Below are 19,850 nucleotides of genomic sequence, written 5' to 3'. Positions count from 1 at the left end.
AGGTTTTACTGAAAAGTAACTTGGGGTAATATTGGGGTCAAACTTTGTTTGCTAAATAAAAGTTTATCTAAAAGTTTTCATTCTGTTTTGATAATAAATGATGCATTCGAATGCCATTTAGATTAGTTTTTGTAATCTATTGCTGTTGGGTTGTAACAGTGTGTGTGTGTGTGTCTGAGTCAGTTTTTTTCTGAAGAATTTTTAATTTTGGTAGGTGTGACATTTATGGCTTAAAGAGCCAAATCCAGCCTCGTAAAGAGCTGCCGTCCCTTTTTACAGCCTTAGAAATACAGAGTAAATTTGTTTTTTTGTCTGACGCGAGATTAAAAAGTGAACAGAGGGAGGTGTTTTAAGGTGTCCATTTCATTAATTCCCGGCACCCTGCGGTCAGGATATAAACAGGATAAAAACGTGTTTGATGTAGGTGTGAAACACTGCTGTTCCAGGATTAACATTCAGGGTTGGGTGGGAAAACGTAAGCAGTCCATCTTTCAGCAAAATTTGGCACTGAAAACTGAGATGGCAGATGTGGGTACTATACTCTAGTCTTGCTAGTCTTCTTGAAATATGTAGTCTACGTACACGAGGTATAGACCCCCTAAATTCAGCCTGGGTTACAAGAGCAGTGAAGTAAAGCTGAATCTGATTTCTCCCACTGATGGCAGTATAAAATAACTGGAGAGAAGAGGGAGGAGGGGTTCCCAGTAGCTGACTGAATCTAGTTCTGTCCTGTGTGCTCTTTGGGAGCAGTAGTCTTGGTGGTCTGAGACTCTGGTGGCCTGTGACTGATCTGACACCCACCCCCACGAAGCCCACTTGGGTCCGGTTTGGCCCTGATCCAGCCATGAATCACTCCCCTAGGCTGTGTTACAGGAAGACCCAGAGAAACAGGCCTAAATCATACCTGTCCAAAACCCATGTGACAGGAAGCTAAGACCAACCAGAGAGGGAAAAGTCCAACTCGAAATGTAACTATTAAAGAAGGAGTTTTATATGAATGTTTTATACGAGCCTGTGGTTGCAGAGGGATCTGCTGTGTATACATACAGTACGTCCTTTGGACTTGAGTTAGGGAGCAGTGGATTTATTCATTCACAGGCCTTCTGTAAAACCTGAGGGAGTGAGGCTCAACATGAGTAACTCAGACACAGTTTATTTGGGAAATGAAGCATGTCATTGAATAACACAGTGTTATGTCCTATCAGGATCCTATAACAGTTCAGATATAAAACTAACAGTGTAAATCTCTCTGCTTAAGGCCACCCCTGCAGTAGCCTACTGGTCATGATGTGGGGTATATATATATATAAAATCCTGTGGTGATTCAGGCAATAGTGAGAATAGCTCTCTCTCTCTTCTTCCTCTTCCTCCTCTTCTCTTTAAGGAGACCGGTGGCGTCCGCGAAAAACATGATCTCCTCTTTGCTCTCGACCTCCCTCTGGAGGAACTGGAGACCAGCACTGTTGAAACCCAGAACATCCTGGAGCAGAAGAAGAAGTATAGTTTTATATGACTTGAGGATCATTAGCCTTTAGAGTACATTTTCTATATTTTCTGATTAGACTCACCCTGATCTCTCGGACTTTAGAAATGGTGTTGATTCTCAGCTCGTCTATGACGGTCAGCAGCATCTGGTTACTGGAGATCTGGCCAAAGTGGATTCTGGAGAGACAAGGACAAGCACAGTGAAGACTGACCCTGACAGTACTTTAGGCTCATCTACTCACACTTCAGGTACCTTAGAGACACCAGACACACACTTGTGTGAGGTTGTTTGCATATGTGATAAACACACAAACTGAGTAACAAACACTAATGATTGGTGCAAGGTTGTTTGTTAGCATAACCATAGTCTCAAGGAGTCATCCTTCCAAATCTCATTGTGTTGACTCAAATTTTGTAAGTCTGGAGAACTAAGAATTGGATTTTGTGATTGAAAGGAAGCGCTGGCTGTTAACGCTCACATTTTGTTGGCTCGGAGTAGAAATTATGTTTCCCTTCAGGAGAGGCATTTCCTTGTTTTCCCTATTTTCCTACCGTGTGTCAGACAAAGATTTATTAGCCTATGCAGTGTCATTTGTTTTATCTTATGGTAGCTAGCTTGTTGCAAGCCAGACAATTATTCAGAAACAGCACATCTTTTTGGAGCTCCACCCATTCAAAATAGTTGATTGGCTTGATAAGTGGCAATGCGTCACTTGCTTAAATCTAAACTCCACCTCTTCCTGAGGAGAACTTCTCCAGGTTTTCACACTACTTGAGAAGCCTGGCGTCAGAGGCTAGCATACCTGAGCAGGAAGAAGAGACAACGGCACACTAGCTCCACCTCCAGGCCGTCCTGGACATAGCAGTTGAAGAGAGACAGCAGGTCTGGAATGTAGGGGAACGGCAGGACCAGCAAAGACACCTCCAGCTCACTGGACCGGACCTTCTTTATTACGTCCAAGACGTAGCGAGACGGCTGCAAGAGAGGGAGGAGGATGTGCTTACGAAGTTAACATGATAGTTCTGTTCCTCACTAATCTAGTACCCTTGGCTATGTATGTATTATGATTATTTCAGAAGGAATTAAAAACTTACAGAAACGTTTCCAAAGGCCACAAGGATAGGATTGGCCTTAGGTGGAGGCAACTGTTTTCCGGCTGACTGGCAGGCTATCTGATGCTCCTCCATTTTCCTGCTCTCTGATCTGTACAGCTCCAGAGCCTCCATGACACGCTCAGCCTGAAGAGACACACACACCAGCCATTACAAACTACACACACACACACATACCTATCCGAACGTGCACACACACACAACCTCTCCATCTCTGCAGTCTAGTTACTTGACATGGAGACTCACAGCTTTGACTGTCTCTATGGTTTTCTTCGCCGCTGGTGCTGCCTCTGCATCTTTGATCTCTCCTGGAACCTGTGAGACGCACAAGACAGAGACTGAACGACACTGAGAAAACAAACATTTTCATTTCCACTGGTTTGAAATAAAGTCAGCACTTACCACAGGCTCATCCCCTTTGGCCATGCCCTCCTCAAACTCAGCCTCTCTCTCCTAAAGAAAAACATTTGAGAGGGTGAAAAAGTTCAAGATAAAACCTGATTGGTGTCCACTATCTCCCTTCCCTTTTACCCACAGAGAGAGCATATTTCTGGGGCACCACTACCCACCATCTCCCTCTCTTCCTCCAGGATGATGGGTTCTCTGGTCCTCTCCCAGAGCCTCAGGGACTTGTCGTGAGACGAGGACACAATGTGGTCCCCGTTAGGGCTGATGGCCAGACACCAAACCTCCCGATGGTGACCCTGAGGACAGCACGTCACACACATGGGTCAGCGGTTAAAGGTCAACACTAGGGGTGGGGTCAAATCCATTTTCAATTTAGTCAATTAAGGAAGGGAAATGTAATTCCTCCAATGGGAAAGAAAGAGCATTTAGGTCATTGGTTATGTCACTTATCAATTTTCCCCAAAATGTTATCATGAACTCTAGGCCTCATCTCCATATGGGAAATGTAGCCAACAGCATGGGAGTGAATGTCACCTCTAAGGTCTGGATGTGCTCAAACTTGTCTGCGTCCCACTGTTTGATCTTCTTGTCCTTCCCCGCTGTGAAGAACAGATGGGTTTTGGGGACAAACTGAAGGAACATGACGCTGAGAAAAGAGAGAGAAAAAAGCAGACGAGAAAAAATAAAAATAAAACAGCGACATGAAAGAGCAGATGGGGTGATGTCATCGGTCAGAGGCAGCTAACAAGGACAGTGTTTCTGAAACTGGAGTTTAAATTAAATATTTTACTGGAAATGGGGAGAATGAAGCCAACATCTATTAAATTATATCATTCAAGACCGTTGGTCAAGCTTCCACACTGAGCCATTTACACTGACCATATGGCTGACAGCTTAGGACGAGGTGTTCTTGCAGTATATTCTATATTCATATTAATATATAAACTCAACAAAAAAAGAAAACGTCCCCTTTTCAGAACCCTTTCTTTCAAAGATAATTAGTAAAAATCCAAATAACTTCACAGATCTTCATTGTAAAGGTTTTAAACACTATTTCCTGTTCAATGAACCATGAACAATTAATGAACATACACATGTGGAACGGTCGTTAGACACTAACAGCTTACAGACGGTAGGCAATTAAGGTCACAGTTATGAAAACTTAGGACACGAAAGAGGCCTTTCTACAGACTCTGAAAAACACCAAAAGAAATATGCCCAGGGTCCCTGCTCATCTGCGTGAATGTGCCTTAGGCATGCTTCAAGGAGGCATGAGGACTGCAGATGTGGCCAGGGCAATAAATTGCAACGTCCGTACTGTGAGACGCCTAAGATAAAGCTACAGGGAGACCGGACGGACAGCCGATCGTCCTCGCAGTGGCAGACCACGTGTAACACCGGCACAGGATCAGTACATCTGAGCATCACACCTGCGGGACAGGTACAGAATGGCAACAACTGCCCGAGTTACACCAGGAACGCACAATCCCTCCATCAGTGCTCAGACTGTCCCCAATAGGCTGAGAGAGGCTGGACTGAGGGTTTGTAGGCATGTTGTAGGGCAGGTCCTCACTAGACATCACCGGCAACAACGTCGCCGAAGGGCACAAACCCACCGTCGCTGGACCAGACAGGACTGGCAAAAAGTGCTCTTCACTGACGCAAGACAGGAATGTCAGTGTTCTGCCATGGCTAGCGAAGAGCCCGGATCTCAATCCCATTGAGCACGTCTGGGACCTTTTGGATCGGAGGGCGAGGGCCATTCCCCCACTGAAATATCCGGGAACTTGAAGGTGCCTTGGTGATAGAGTGGGGTAACATCTCACAGCAAGAACTGGCAAATCTGGTGCAGTTCATGAGGAGTTGCACTGCAGTACTTAATGCAGCTGGTGGCCACAACAGATACTGACTGTTACTTTTGATTTTGCCCCCCCCCCCTTTGTTCAGGGAGACATTATTCCATTTATGTTAATCACATGTCTGTGGAACTTGTTCAGTTTATGTCTCAGTTGTTGAATTCTGTGATGTTCATATAAATATTTAAAACATATTAAGTTTGCTGAAAATAAACTAAGTTGACGGTGAGAGGACGTTTCTTTTTACCTGGGTTTAATACATACACATATACAGTTGAAGTCGGAAGTTTACATAAGTCTATGTTGGAGTCATTAAAACTAATTTTTCAACCACTCCACAAATTTCTTGTTCACAAACTATAGTTTTGGCAAGTCCGTTAGGACATCTACTTTGTGCATGACACAAAGTCATTTTTACAACAGTTGTTTACAGACAGATTATTTCACTTTATCACAATTCCAGTGGGTCGGAAGCTTACATACACGAAGTTGACTGTGCCTTTAAAAAGCTTGGAAAGTTCCAGAAAATTATGTAATGGCTTTAGAAGCTTCTGATAGGCTAATTGACATAATTTGAGTCAATTGGAGGTGTACCTGTGGATGTATTTCAAGGCCTACCTTCAAACTCAGTGCCTCTCTGCTTGACATCATGGGAAAACCAAAATAAATCAGCCTAGGCCTCAGAAAAAACATTGTAGACCTCCACAAGTCTGGTTCATCCTTGGGAGCAATTTCCAAATGCCCGAAGGTACCACTTTCATCTGTACAAACAATAGTACGCAAGTATAAACACCATGGGACCACTCAGCTGTCATACCGCTCAGGAAGGAGACGTGTTCTGTCTCCTAGAGATTAACGTTCTTTGGTGCGAAAAGTGCAAATCAATCCCAGAACAACAGCAAAGGACCTTGTGAAGATGCTGGAGGAAACAGGTACAAAAGTATCTATATCCACAGTAAAACGAGTCCTATATCGACATAACCTGAAAGACCACTGAGCAAGGAAGAAGCCACTGCTCAAAAACCGCCATAAAAAAGCCAGACTATGGTTTGCAACTGCACATAGGGACAAAGATCGTACTTTTTGGAGAAATGTCCTCTGGTCTGATGAAACAAAAACAGAACTGTTCAGGCATAATGACCATCGTTATGTTTGGAGGAAAAAGGGGGAGGCTTGCAAGCAGAAGAAAACCATTCCAACTGTGAAGCACGGGGGTGGCAGCATCATGTTGTGGGGGTGCTATGCTGCAGGAGGGACTGGGGCACTTCACAAAATATATGGCATCATGAGGATGGAAAATTACGTGGATATATTGAAGCAACATCTCAAGACATCAGTCAGGAAGTTAAAGCTTGGTCGCAAATGGGTCTTCCAAATGGACAATGACCCCAAGCATACTTTCAAAGTTGTGACAAAATGACAAAAGGACAACAAAGTCAAGGTATTGGAGTGGCCATCACAAAGCTTCCGGCGCCTACAGAGATGGCCGCCTCGCTTCGTGTTCCTAGGAAACTATGCAGTTTTTTGTTTTTTTTACGTGTTATTTCTTACATTAGTACCCCAGGTCATCTTAGGTTTCATTACATACAGTCGAGAAGAACTACTGAATATAAGATCAGCGTCAACTCACCATCAGTACGACCAAGAATATGTTTTCCGCGACGCGGATCCTGTGTTCTGCCTTACAAACAGGACAACGGAAAGGATCGCATGCAGCGACCCAAGAAAACGACTCCGAAAAAGAGGGAAACGTAGCGGTCTTCTGGTCAGACTCCGGACAAGGGCACATCGCGCACCACTCCCCAGCATTCTTCTTGCCAATGTCCAGTCTCTTGACAACAAGGTTGATGAAATCCGAGCAAGGGTAGCATTCCAGAGGGACATCAGAGACTGCAACGTTCTCTGCTTCACGGAAACATGGCTTACTGGGAAGACGCTATCCGATGCGGTGCAGCCAACGGGTTTCTCCACGCATCGCGCCGACAGAAACAAACATCTTTCTGGTAAGAAGAGTGGCGGGGCGTATGCCTCATGACTAACGAGACATGGTGTGATGAAGGAAACATACAGGAAATCAAATCCTTCTGTTCACCTGATTTAGAATTCCTCACAATCAAATGTAGACCGCATTATCTTCCAAGAGAATTCTCTTCGATTATAATCACAGCCGTATATATCCCCCCCAAGCAGACACATCGATGGCTCTGAACTAACTTTATTTAACTCTTTGCAAACTGAAACCATTTATCCGGAGGCTGCATTCATTGTAGCTGGGGATTTTAACAAAGCTAATCTGAAAACAAGACTCCCTAAATTTTATCAGCATATCGATTGCGCAACCAGGGTGGTAAAACCTTGGATCATTGTTACTCTAACTTCCGCGACGCATATAAGGCCCTGCCCCGCCCCTTTCGGAAAAGCTGACCACGACTCCATTTTGCTGATCCCTGCCTACAGGCAGAAACTAAAACAAGAGGCTCCCACGCTGAGGTCTGTCCAACGCTGGTCAGACCAAGCTGACTCCACACTCCAAGACTGCTTCCATCACGTGGACTGGGACATGTTTCGTATTGCGTCAGATAAAAATATTGACGAATACGCTGATTCGGTGTGCGAGTTCATTAGAACGTGCGTTGAAGATGTCGTTCCCATAGCAACGATAAAAACATTCCCTAACCAGAAACCGTGGATTGATGGCAGCATTCGCGTGAAACTGAAAGCGCGAACCACTGCTTTTAATCAGGGCAAGGTGTCTGGCAACATGACCGAATACAAACAGTGCAGCTATTCCCTCAGCAAGGCTATTAAACAAGCTAAGCGTCAGTACAGAGACAAAGTAGAATCTCAATTCAACGGCTCAGACACAAGAGGCATGTGGCAGGGTCTACAGTCAATCACGGACTACAAGAAGAAACCCAGCCCAGTCACGGACCAGGATGTCTTGCTCCCAGGCAGACTAAATAACTTTTTTGCCCGCTTTGAGGACAATACAGTGCCACTGACACGGCCTGCAACGAAAACATGCGGTCTCTCCTTCACTGCAGCCGAGGTGAGTAAGACATTTAAACGTGTTAACCCTCGCAAGGCTGCAGGCCCAGACGGCATCCCCAGCCGCGCCCTCAGAGCATGCGCAGACCAGCTGGCCGGTGTGTTTACGGACATATTCAATCAATCCCTATACCAGTCTGCTGTTCCCACATGCTTCAAGAGGGCCACCATTGTTCCTGTTCCCAAGAAAGCTAAGGTAACTGAGCTAAACGACTACCGCCCCGTAGCACTCACTTCCGTCATCATGAAGTGCTTTGAGAGACTAGTCAAGGACCATATCACCTCCACCCTACCTGACACCCTAGACCCACTCCAATTTGCTTACCGCCCAAATAGGTCCACAGACGATGCAATCTCAACCACACTGCACACTGCCCTAACCCACCTGGACAAGAGGAATACCTATGTGAGAATGCTGTTCATCGACTACAGCTCGGCATTCAACACCATAGTACCCTCCAAGCTCGTCATCAAGCTCAAGACCCTGGGTCTCGACCTCGCCCTGTGCAACTGGGTACTGGACTTCCTGACGGGCCGCCCCCAGGTGGTGAGGGTAGGCAACAACATCTCCTCCCCGCTGATCCTCAACACGGGGGACCCACAAGGGTGCGTTCTGAGCCCTCTCCTGTACTCCCTGTTCACCCACGACTGCGTGGCCACGCACGCCTCCAACTCAATCATCAAGTTTGCGGACGACACAACAGTGGTAGGCTTGATTACCAACAACGACGAGACGGCCTACAGGGAGGAGGTGAGGGCCCTCGGAGTGTGGTGTCAGGAAAATAACCTCACACTCAACGTCAACAAAACTAAGGAGATGATTGTGGACTTCAGGAAACAGCAGAGGGAACACCCCCCTATCCACATCGATGGAACAGTAGTGGAGAGGGTAGCAAGTTTTAAGTTCCTCGGCATACACATCACAGACAAACTGAATTGGTCCACTCACACTGACACCGTCGTGAAGAAGGCGCAGCAGCGCCTCTTCAACCTCAGGAGGCTGAAGAAATTCGGCTTGTCACCAAAAGCACTCACAAACTTCTACAGATGCACAATCGAGAGCATCCTGGCGGGCTGTATCACCGCCTGGTACGGCAACTGCTCCGCCCTCAACCGTAAGGCTCTCCAGAGGGTAGTGAGGTCTGCACAACGCATCACTGGGGGCAAACTACCTACCCTCCAGGACACCTACACCACCCGATGTTACAGGAAGGCCATAAAGATCATCAAGGACATCAACCACCCGAACCACTGCCTGTTCACCCCGCTATCATCCAGAAGGCGAGGTCAGTACAGGTGCATCAAAGCTGGGACCGAGAGACTGAAAAACAGCTTCTATCTCAAGGCCATCAGACTGTTAAACAGCCACCACTAACATTGAGTGGCTGCTGCCAACACACTGTCATTGACACTGACCCAACTCCAGCCACTTTAATAATGGGAATCGATGGGAAATGATGTAAATATATCACTAGCCACTTTAAACAATGCTACCTTATATAATGTTACTTACCCTACATTATTCATCTCATATGCATACGTATATACTGTACTCTACATCATCGACTGCATCCTTATGTAATACATGTATCACTAGCCACTTTAACTATGCCACTTTGTTTACTTTGTCTACATACTCATCTCATATGTATATACTGTACTCGATACCATCTACTGTATGCTGCTCTGTACCATCACTCATTCATATATCCTTATGTACATATTCTTTATCCCCTTACACTGTGTATAAGACAGTAGTTTTGGAATTGTTAGTTAGATTACTTGTTGGTTATCACTGCATTGTCGGAACTAGAAGCACAAGCATTTCGCTACACTCACATTAACATCTGCTAACCATGTGTATGTGACAAATAAAATTTGATTTGAAAGCCCTGACCTCAATCCTATAGAACATTTCTGGGGAGAACTGAAAAAGCGTGTGTGAGCAAGGAGGCCTACAAACCTGATTCAGTTACACCAGCTCTGTCAGGAGGAATGGGCCAAAAATCACCCAACTTATTGTGGGAACCTTGTGGAAGGCTACCCGAAACGTTTGACCCAAATTCAACAATTTAAAGGCAATGCTACCAAATACTAATTGAGTGTATGTAAACTACTGACCCACTGGGGATGTGATAAAAGAAATAAAAGCCGAAATAAATAATTCACTACTATTATTCTGACATTTCACATTCTTAAAATAAAGTGGTGATCCTAACTGACCTAAGACAGGGAATTTTTACTACGATTAAATGTCAGGAATTGTGAAAAACTGAGTTTAAAAGTATTCGGTTAAGGTGTATGTAAACTTCTGACTTCAACTGTGTGTGTGTGTGTGTGTATAATATATATATATACACACATACATAACATATATACACACACACACACAGGCAAGAAAAAGTATGTGAACCCTTTGGAATTACCTGGATTTCTGTATAAATTGGTCATAAAATTTGACCTGATCTTCATCTAAATCACAACAATAGACAAACACAGTCTGCTTAAACTAATAACACACAAACAATACGTTTTCATGTTTTTATTGAACACACCATGTAAACATTCTTAGTGCAGGGTGGGAAAAATATGTGAACCCTTGGATTTAATAACTGGTGTGCCCTCCTTTGGCAGCAATAACCTCAACCAAACGTTTTCTGTAGTTGCGTATCAGATCTGCACAGTGGTCAGGAGGACCATTCTTCTTTACAAAACTGTTTCAGTTCAGCAATATTCTTGGGATGTCTGGTGTGAACCGCTCGAGGTCATGCCACAGCATTCAATCGGGTTGAGGTCAGAACTTTGACTGGGCAACTCCAGAAGGTGTATTTTCTTCTGTTGAAGCCATTCTGTTGTTGATTTACTTCTGTGTTTTGGGTCGTTGTCCTGTTGCATCACCCAACTTCTGTTGAGCTTCAATTGGCGGACAGATCGCCTTACATTCTCCGGCAAAATGTCTTGATAAACTTGGGAATTCACTTTTCCGTCAATGATACCAAGCTGTTCAGGCCCTGAGGCAGCAAAGCAGCCCCAAACCATGATGCTCCCTCCACCATATTTTACAGTTGTGATGAGGTTTTGATGTTGGTGTGCTGAGCCTTTTTTTCTCCACACAGTGTTGTGTGTTCCTTCCAAACAACTCAACTGTAGATTCATCCGTCCACAGAATATTTTGCCAGTAGTGCTGTGGAACATCCAGGTGCTCTTTTGCGAACTTCAGACGTGCAGCAATGTTTTTTTGGACAGCAGTGGCTTCTTCTATTGTGTCCTTCCATGAACACCCTTCATGTTTAGTGTTTTACGTATTGAAGACTGGTCAACAGAGATGTTAGCATGTTCCAGAGATTTCTGTAAGTCTTTAGCTGACACTCTAGGATTCTTCTTAACCTCATTGAGCATTCTGCGCTGTGGTCTTGCAGTCATCTTTGCAGGACGGCCACTCCTAGGGAGAGTAGCAACAGTGCTGAACTTTCTCAATGTATCTTACCGTGGACTGATGAACATCAAGGGTTTTAGAGATACTTTTGTAACACTTTCCAGCTTTATGCAAGTCAACAATTCTTAATCTTAGGTCTTCTGAGATCTCTTTTGTTCAAGACATGGTTCACATCAGGCAATGCTTCACGTGAATAGCAAACTCACATTTTATATTGCAGGAAAGCTCTAACCAACATCTCAAATCTCATCTCATTGATTTGACTCCAGGTTAGTTGACTCCTGACTCTAATTAGCTTTTGAAGAAGTCATTAGCCTAGGAGTTCACATACTTTTCCCAACCTACACTGTGAATGTTTAAATTATGTATTCAATATAAACCAGAAAAATACAATAAATGGTGTGGTGTTTTCTCTATTGTTGTGACTTAAGAGGAAGAGCAGATGACATTTTTTACAAATTTATGTAGAAATCCAGGTAATTCCAAAGGGTTCACATACTTTTTCTTGCAACTGTGTGTATATATAATATATGTTGTATTTTTTCTGTACCTGTCATCGTGGGCAAACATAGATCTGTGACAGTCCCCAAAGTCCAGACCCCAGATCTTGACGTTTCTGTCTGCAGAGCCAGTTGCTATCAAGGCACTGTCCTGAGAGATGGACAAGTAACATTCAGAGTCAAGACAGATTGAAAACATACACGCAGCAACTTTAACCAACACACACTCAAGTATGCACATTCCATTTTCATCTACTGTCACTCATTACATTTGTTTTTCGTTTAGTTTGGGGTTGCTAGGATGAGTACCGGTACTCACATGAGAGATGTCCAGGCAGAGCACAGGCAGCTTGTGTCCATACAGAGATAAGAAGAACTTCAGTGTGTCTGTGTAGAAGACCTTGACGGTGCAGTCCAGCAGGGAGACAGCCAACAGTCTCTGGTCAGGAGAATATTTCACACACAACACATCCTCATCCAGCTGCAGTGTACGCACGTGTTTCACCGTCAGCCTCCTGCAACACACACACACACACAATTAGAGCAGAGAAAACAGAAACTCCAGTCAAGTGCTCACTTGATAAAAGCGCACTTGAATAACAGCGTGCAGCCTGACTGGGCATAAAACTAGTTGCCTCTAGTATGAAACTGCATTCTAAGTGTTATTGACACTATGTGAAACACTATGTGAAACAGAAGGAATAAAGCTTGGCTTACTTCTGTGCAGCGTCTTCGTCCTTAATCAGCTCAAACTCCCAGAACTTCACCGTCTTGTCAGCCCCGCCAGTCACTATCCCCCTCTGAGGAAATCACATAATTACAGTTAAATAAACAGTCAGAGCAAATGGGAATGTTGTTTATTTTATTTTTTTAAATACTATTTTATGGGCTTTTGTCTACAGATAAGGGGCCTATGGAGTTGTACACTACATGTATTGTGGATGATGTCGAACATGGACAGAAAGAGGCGGATACAGACAGTACCTGATCAGGAGACAGACAGAGGGACCACAGAGCTCCGTTATGGGCGTCGACAGTCTCCAGGAGGGTACCTGATGCCAGGTCAAAGATCTGAATCTTACCACTCTGATAGAGAGAAGGTTAGCCTGGGTTACACACAATAGATTAATACTGGATAATACACTTATACAGTAGTTTGGTGTACGTTAGTGTGTGTATGCGTGTTACCTTGGTCCCTAGGATGATCTGCCTGTCTCCAGGGACAAACAGGGAGCAGAGGGCGTAGTCACACGCCATGGTGCGAATCACCTGCAGGGTAGACCTGTGACGGGGTAGAGACTTCCCGTTAGACACCAAATCAGAATGTAGAAAACTGCTCATAATACAGTATGTGTCTAGGAGTCAAAACATGTGTCACCTTTAAAAGATGCTGGAAAGCCAGCTTAGTGAACTAGATTTAACTTGTACAGTGAAACCACACGGTCACGTCAGTCCTGTGTGACCTGACTTTCCCACCTGTTCCAGACTTTGACGGTGTCCCCAGAGGCGGAGAGGACAGCGATGTTGTCTGAGCTGAAGGCCAGCGTGCGGGCATCGGTGCGGTGGCCTCCCAGGGTGAGCCGGGAGGTCTTAATGCCCGTGGGATTCTTGTCAGACGTCTTGAGGCTGTAGGTCTCCACGGTGTTGTTCTGGAGCAGCATGGCTACCTTCAACTCCCCACCCGCACACATCAGGCAGTCCACCCATCTGGGATATACATGAGACTAAATGTTTGCTGGTTGATTGATTGAGTGTGTGAGAGAGTGCATGTGTGTGTGTTGCTGTGTACCTGATATTGGCGGAGGCCTTGATGTTGGTTAGTCTCACAATCTCATTTGCCAGTTTCCTCTCCACCACAGGCTCTGGGGCGTCCTCTGCATGCTGCGCATCCCTACACCAGAGGGCAGCAGCACCTCATCTTTACATTTCACCAATTTCATCAACATAACTGTATTTATAAACATTGGAAGTATTTAGTTTGATTGGAATTAGATTCCACACATTTTCTTATTTCAAATAATCTCTGAAGGCTTTGCAATATCTGCCTGGCCCAACTTGGGCTATCTGCAGGCTGGTCCCTGCCGTAGCTGAGGTGACAGTGTGATCTCTACTGTGTGCAACATACCTGGCCTTCTTCTTGGCTCTCTTCAGCTTCTTGGCCATCACCCGCTCCACCTCGTCCTCCGGCAGCACACTGAACACCTCCAGCACTGTGTCTGAGCCCTGAGAGAGAAGGATGTGGAAAAGGAGGAAAGATCAGAGGGAAGAATACACATTACATTAGTGATCTGAGAAATGTATGACAACAAATCAATATTACTGGAGGGTAAGTAAGACTGTACCAACATTAAAAGGTCAATACTTACATGGCACGCCAGGATCTTGGCCTTGGCATCGGTAGTCATGGAGACTACCCTGTCCCTGGCCTCTCTCAGCAAAGAGCCAGCTTTCTTACAACTCAGGATCCTCTGTGTGTGTGAGAGAGAGAGAGAGAGAGAGAGAGAGAGAGAGAGAGAGAGAGAAAGGTATGAAACACATACAGATTCCAGATACACATGTATTAGACAGCAACGATAACTAACAAACTTCTGTACTTGACAGTGTTCCGTACACGTGACCAAAAAATGTATATACTTACAGGTCAACTGTAACATGAATACCATTGTAAGGCACAATTTCTCCTCTTACCAGCCAAATCAATGACGAGACCTTCATGCTGCCCATCTCTGCATGATTGAAGAAGGCAATGGAGCTCCGTAGGATCTTTTTAAAAATGGCGGGTGGGGAAGTGAAGGCTACTGAGTAATAGTGAAAGGGGGAGATATGTCGTATGCGGAAACGGCTTTTTTCACCCGATTTGTCCAACTGATCACCTCTAAAATTGTTATAAAACACTATAAAGAGTTTATATAATGTGTCATCACATACCTTTTTGAAGGTTTATGTCGAATTTGAATCGGGTTTTTAGGGCGACACTAAAGTTATCTTCAGATGAAAACAGCGGCTGTCACGGCTTTTGAGTCATGATGGCTTGCAGTGATGACGCAAACAATGACTGCATTCAGTTGACTACAATTGACTAGGTATCCATTCCCCTTTGCTTGTCCCTTACACTTTCTTGTTTAGTTTTTTTTCATCTGCGAGAGAAGTGCTACCCCTGGTGGAAAGGCTGTACAGCACACGTGTTGCATAATGTGTCTTACAATACGTTGTGATACGTCACAATGTATCGTACAGCGTCAGAGGGGGCAGATTTTTTCAACTTTTCTCAAAAACTATTGGTCTATTAACATGTCAGTCAATGCTTGAATAGAAACTTAGTTTACACCCCGGATTTTGATGCCAATAATCACTCAGTCCCATTAGTTTCATCGCAGCCTCGTTTGAATGCAGCGGTACACAAAATCTGTACGGAACAGTGTTAGCTACCGTTACATATGCCATTCATTACCAGCTACTATACTTCTTCAGAGTTATTTTCTAGATGAACTGATTCACTTGTGCTGCAGGTAACCAATCATGGTGTTTTGCCCTGTAGTGGATCATGGTCTGTCCTACCTCCTCAGGGCTCTCGTCCACAACTTCCTCCTCCTCATCATCATCAAGTAGGCTTTTTCCTTTCTTCTCCTTTGGTTCACCAGCCTCTCTGCCCTGAACGACGGACAAACCGAGAGAGAGTGAAGGACTCAACTAGCCTTTTATTCAGATAAGATATTTTAGACCTTTTCATTCATGCCCAAAATATGTAGTTATGTGTGTAGAAGGCTCATTGTAGCTCCTCTGTGCTTACCTCCTGTAGGTAGTTGACGTCCCAGGCCCGGAGCTCACTGTCGGCTGAGCCTGTTATCAATCTACTCTCTTGGTTCAGCAGTGCCATGCCCCAGACCTGACAAACACACAACCAAGGGGATCCAATCAGATAAGTGTCTCTCAGAAATGACTAACTAATCAGACAAGGGATCCAATGAACTCTTACTACACCATACAATGTCAACAACACGTGACAATCAAATGTTAAGATAGGCAGGAGCACTCACCTCACTGCGATGTCCCAGCATGGTCTTAAAGCAGTGCTGAGTGTCCAGGTCCCACCACTTTACAAAGCTGTCCTTGGAGCTGGAGAAAACAACAGAAAGATCATTCAGACATCAGGGGGGGGGGGTGTAACTTTCCTAGCTGGTATCCAACCTGCGCTCCTCGTCTTTCAACGCCAGAACACTAAAGGCGTCCGAATGCTTCCCAAAACAGTTCAAGCATATATTCTGACATTTTGTGAAGTTGTTCGTTTTGGTCTTCGGCAAGGGTTTTTTCAGCTGTTCGTGCAAACAACATTTTTTCTCGATGCAAGACAAAGTTGGTAGCCGAAGGCTACGCCCTTTCGTTGGTAATTGGTCAACAGTAGGGATTCTTCAATAAAGTGTTCTCGTGCACATGTTTTTACTTGAGAAATACTGCACCAAACATCTTAGTTAGATGTAAAATTAAGCGACTAAGATCTCCTCTGCAAAAACATAAATTAATGACAGATCTTTTTTGTTGAGGAAGTGTAAACTGGCTACGGTATCAAAAAATAAATAAATTGAGTGGCGGTCTTTTAAAAGGTCACGAACAGTCAAAATCTTTTTTTTTAAATTAAATTTGAAGATATTTGAAGGAGAGCTAACCAATGTATGAAACATGACTTGCTTCTACATTGATAAAGTTTGATCATAAAGTTACTGGTCCCCTCCCCCATGTCAAAAACTTGGAATCATTATTAAGGGGACAAGGTGACATCACCTTAACTCTCATTTTAATACACCAATGGTAACATGATATTCAATCAGCATGGAACAAAAGGGGGGGGGGACTGAAGCAGTTGTCATGTCAACACATCCATCGGCGCTGCTATGAACCGCATTACAAGAGACACGCCAAATGGGAGATGTATATAAAAAAAGTGATATCATTGATACAATTTCAATATTGTTTGAGTTGCTTTATGTATCACCAAATTAACTTGAGATGATTTTACTGCAACACTGCATCCAAGTTCCTCGACATAGGCGTTTCAAAGAGCTGTCAGTCAAGGCGAGCTCATGAATATAAGCTCCCTGCCAAATCAGCCTGTCTTTTCAAACTTCTTGGTAGTTAGCCATGGGTGAAAAAGTACTTTCAGAATGACTGTTAAACACCTTTAAGGGAGTATGCCGACGCCTTAACAGTACCAAGGGCCAAGACAGAAAGTCAGAGCCCTACATATGAGTGATGTACTACCTGGTGACTAGAAGGTTCTTGTCTTTGAGGAACAGGGCCTGTGTGACAGCGTCTTTGTGTCCTTTCAGTCGGTACAGACCACACTCGTTGATCACATCCCACACAATCACATCCGTGTCCTGAAAGGAAGAGATAATAATAGGCATATTACTAACCATATTTTAAATGCAAACGCCTTAGGCTGACCATGACGTCAGGACAGTGGACATCCCTGGGGACCTTGCCATCTCTATGGCAGCATAGTTCTGTTCTTACCCTGGATCCGGTCACCAGCCGAGAACCGAGAGTGTCGTAGCGGATCACAGTGACTGCGGACTTGTGCCCGTTGAAGGACACGTTGCTCTCGCCGTTCAATAGGCTGAAGATGCGCACAGCCCCGTCCTCGTAACCCACGGCAACATAGATGCCATCGGGGGAGGGGCAGAGGTAAGTCACCTCGTGCTTGTTCCCCTTGAGAATAAGAACCTGGGACAGAGGAGAGGACAGTTTCAAAGGAAGACATCTGACCTAATATGTCATCTCTCACTATGAGGAAATACTGGTGATATATACAGTTACAACTTGGTATCACTGGCCAAGTCATCTTATTTGAGTTATCGACAGCCATGGGTTAGGACATTTCAGACCCAATTATAAGAGCACTGTCAGCAATGATGACCCTGATATCGGCTATGACAGCAGCAGTAGCCTACTGAGTCAACCCTACATGAATAGATCATCCCAAGTCTCTCACCTTCTCTGCTTTACGCACGTCCCATATGAAGACATGCTCGCAGGCAGCCACAGCCACAAAGCGTCCTCTCTCCCCTCCTCGCATGGTGACAAAGGCGATGTTGGCCTTCTGGCTCCCAATTACTCCGAACACGGCGCTGGCAGCATAGCGCAGGTACTGCTTGGTCAACCCCATGGTCGCAAGATCAGGGCAATATCACAGGCTAGAGAGGATGAGACAGTGATGATGAATATCATATGATGATGGATTGGAGAACAGACAAGGAAAGACAACTGGAGCATCAGCTAGCCCTTCTGACTTCAATGCATTACAGAAGGGCAAGTGCATCAGCATTATGTAGGCTAAACGGTGAAACAAGTGTACAATGTGCATTATAGCAAGTCTGGATGCCAATCTGTTTCTGCCCCTTGCTAGAAACTCCTTATGGAATTGTCCAGCTTGGCTTGACAAGGAGTAACGTTAGGCAAGAGCACAAACAGATCTGGGACCAGGCTACAATATAGCTACAAAACAATGTATACAACAGTTACTAGTAGTACTGTAATAGCTAGCTAGCTAAGTCAATTCTGACAACTACATTTGTTAGAAGACTTGGTGAGATCCAGTGACCATGTGAGACCATAGCCAAGGACAGCAAAGGAGTAACGTTACCGTTAGGCAAGAGCACACACAGATCTGGGACCAGGCTACTTATAGCTACATCATACAAAACAATGTATATAACAGTTACTTGTACTGCTGTAATAACTAGCTAAGTCAATTCTGAGAACTGCATTTGTTCGAAGACTTAGTGAGATCCAGTGACCATAGCCAAGTTCCGCTGCAGTAGCTGGCTAGCTATGTCGCTAACTTTAACGTTAGGCCCACGTGGTGTTCCACAGCATCGCTAATAAACCAACTAAATTACACAGTAAAACAAGCAAAACATGTTTTGAGACTGATTGATAACCGTTTCGTTTACACATTTATGATGTATACTTTTCCCAATTGTTTATCTTACTTGAATAATGTTATTAATTCCCAGATTGAGGCATCAAGTCAGTGATGTTTTCTGACTTCTTGGCACACGAGGAAGACCATACTAATCAAACACAGTTGGTCGAACACAAACACGTAAGCACACATTGATGTCTCTCAAATTTCAGAAAGGCAGATACGACAATGCGTATATTAAAAACATGTGTTACCTGAGTATTGTACTTATGGTTGTTTTGCAATATATGAAACTAACGATCAATCACATGGACTTTTATATGTATCCATTACTTTAGTCTGTATAATGGGTATTGTGTTGTTGATTTACAGAAAATATCTCCTCAGCCATATATTTGACCATATCTAAATGCCTAAATTTACCGACAATATATAAAACTCTCGAGGATTTACATACAATTCCAACCGCTCCTCTGAGTGGCGTTGGCCTATGCGTATTACACAAATGTTGTGATTTATCGTGAGACCCTAGCCATTATTCCGTAATATTTTTTGTGTGTCTTCTACCGAGGGATAGGTGTGTTATTTGTCGTGATCAAAGATTTTATTTCATATTGACAAGATAGTCGAGTGACCACTCTAACAATGGAAATACATGTCCTCAAAGATGGAAGACAGGCGGGAGGAGGCGAGATCAGGTGGGACCATTCTAGCAAGACAGTACAGTATGAAGCAATATTTGGTTTGGGGTCCTCTCACCTCGAGGTAAAACATTTCAGTGGCCCCCCTCGTGACAGTGGTGAGAAAAGTTTTAAAGTACATTTCCTAAAATTCTACACATTTTGCCATGGGGCGGAGAAAAGAAAATTGCAGTTACAGATAATTTCCTACAACATCTGTAGCCATGAAATGCTTTGAAAGGTTGGTCATGGCTCACATCAACACCATCATCCCAGACACCCTGGGCCCACTCCAACTCGCATCCTGCCCCAACAGACCCACAGATGACACAATCTCTATTGCACTCCACACTGCCCTTTCCCACCTGGACAAAAGGAACACCTATGTGAGAATGCTGTTCA

The 19,850-nt window shown here is 44.3% G+C and overlaps 1 protein-coding gene across 1 annotated transcript; it reads right to left on the bottom strand.

Annotated features, from left to right (window-relative positions):
- Positions 1–1,137: 1,137 nt before the first annotated feature.
- On the bottom strand, positions 1,138–18,922 carry wdr3 (WD repeat domain 3). Its single transcript, XM_029658593.2, has 24 exons — positions 18,836–18,922; positions 17,836–18,037; positions 17,358–17,567; positions 17,103–17,221; positions 15,884–15,962; positions 15,637–15,732; positions 15,405–15,497; positions 14,213–14,314; positions 13,972–14,069; positions 13,636–13,737; positions 13,323–13,553; positions 13,035–13,128; positions 12,831–12,932; positions 12,564–12,646; positions 12,166–12,361; positions 11,897–11,997; positions 3,541–3,652; positions 3,168–3,302; positions 3,001–3,051; positions 2,845–2,913; positions 2,581–2,724; positions 2,289–2,461; positions 1,569–1,662; positions 1,138–1,480 (listed from the first exon to the last, which is right to left on the bottom strand). The coding sequence occupies exons 2-24, from the start codon at positions 18,007–18,009 to the stop codon at positions 1,325–1,327; spliced, it is 2,814 nt and encodes a 937-aa protein (XP_029514453.2). The 5' UTR covers positions 18,010–18,037; positions 18,836–18,922; the 3' UTR covers positions 1,138–1,324.
- Between the last annotated feature and the right edge of the window lie 928 nt (positions 18,923–19,850).

This window comes from Oncorhynchus nerka, linkage group LG1 (genome assembly GCF_034236695.1).
Source record: "Oncorhynchus nerka isolate Pitt River linkage group LG1, Oner_Uvic_2.0, whole genome shotgun sequence".
Lineage (NCBI taxonomy): Eukaryota > Metazoa > Chordata > Actinopteri > Salmoniformes > Salmonidae > Oncorhynchus > Oncorhynchus nerka.
Note: the sequence above shows the minus strand (reverse complement) of the source record. Positions and strands in the feature narration are given on the sequence as shown.

What these genes read in the sequence shown, in the direction of transcription:
- wdr3 (XM_029658593.2), bottom strand. Translation starts at nt 18,009, where the DNA reads ATGGGGTTGACCAAGCAGTACCTGCGCTATGCTGCCAGCGCCGTGTTC. An exon ending in GACGAAGACGCTGCACAGAA is followed by an intron (nt 12,362 to 12,563) that starts GTAAGCCAAGCT and finishes TGTGTGTTGCAG; the next exon opens with GAGGCTGACGGTGAAACACG. An exon ending in TGTCTCTTCTTCCTGCTCAG is followed by an intron (nt 1,663 to 2,288) that starts GTATGCTAGCCT and finishes TTGTCTCTCCAG; the next exon opens with AATCCACTTTGGCCAGATCT.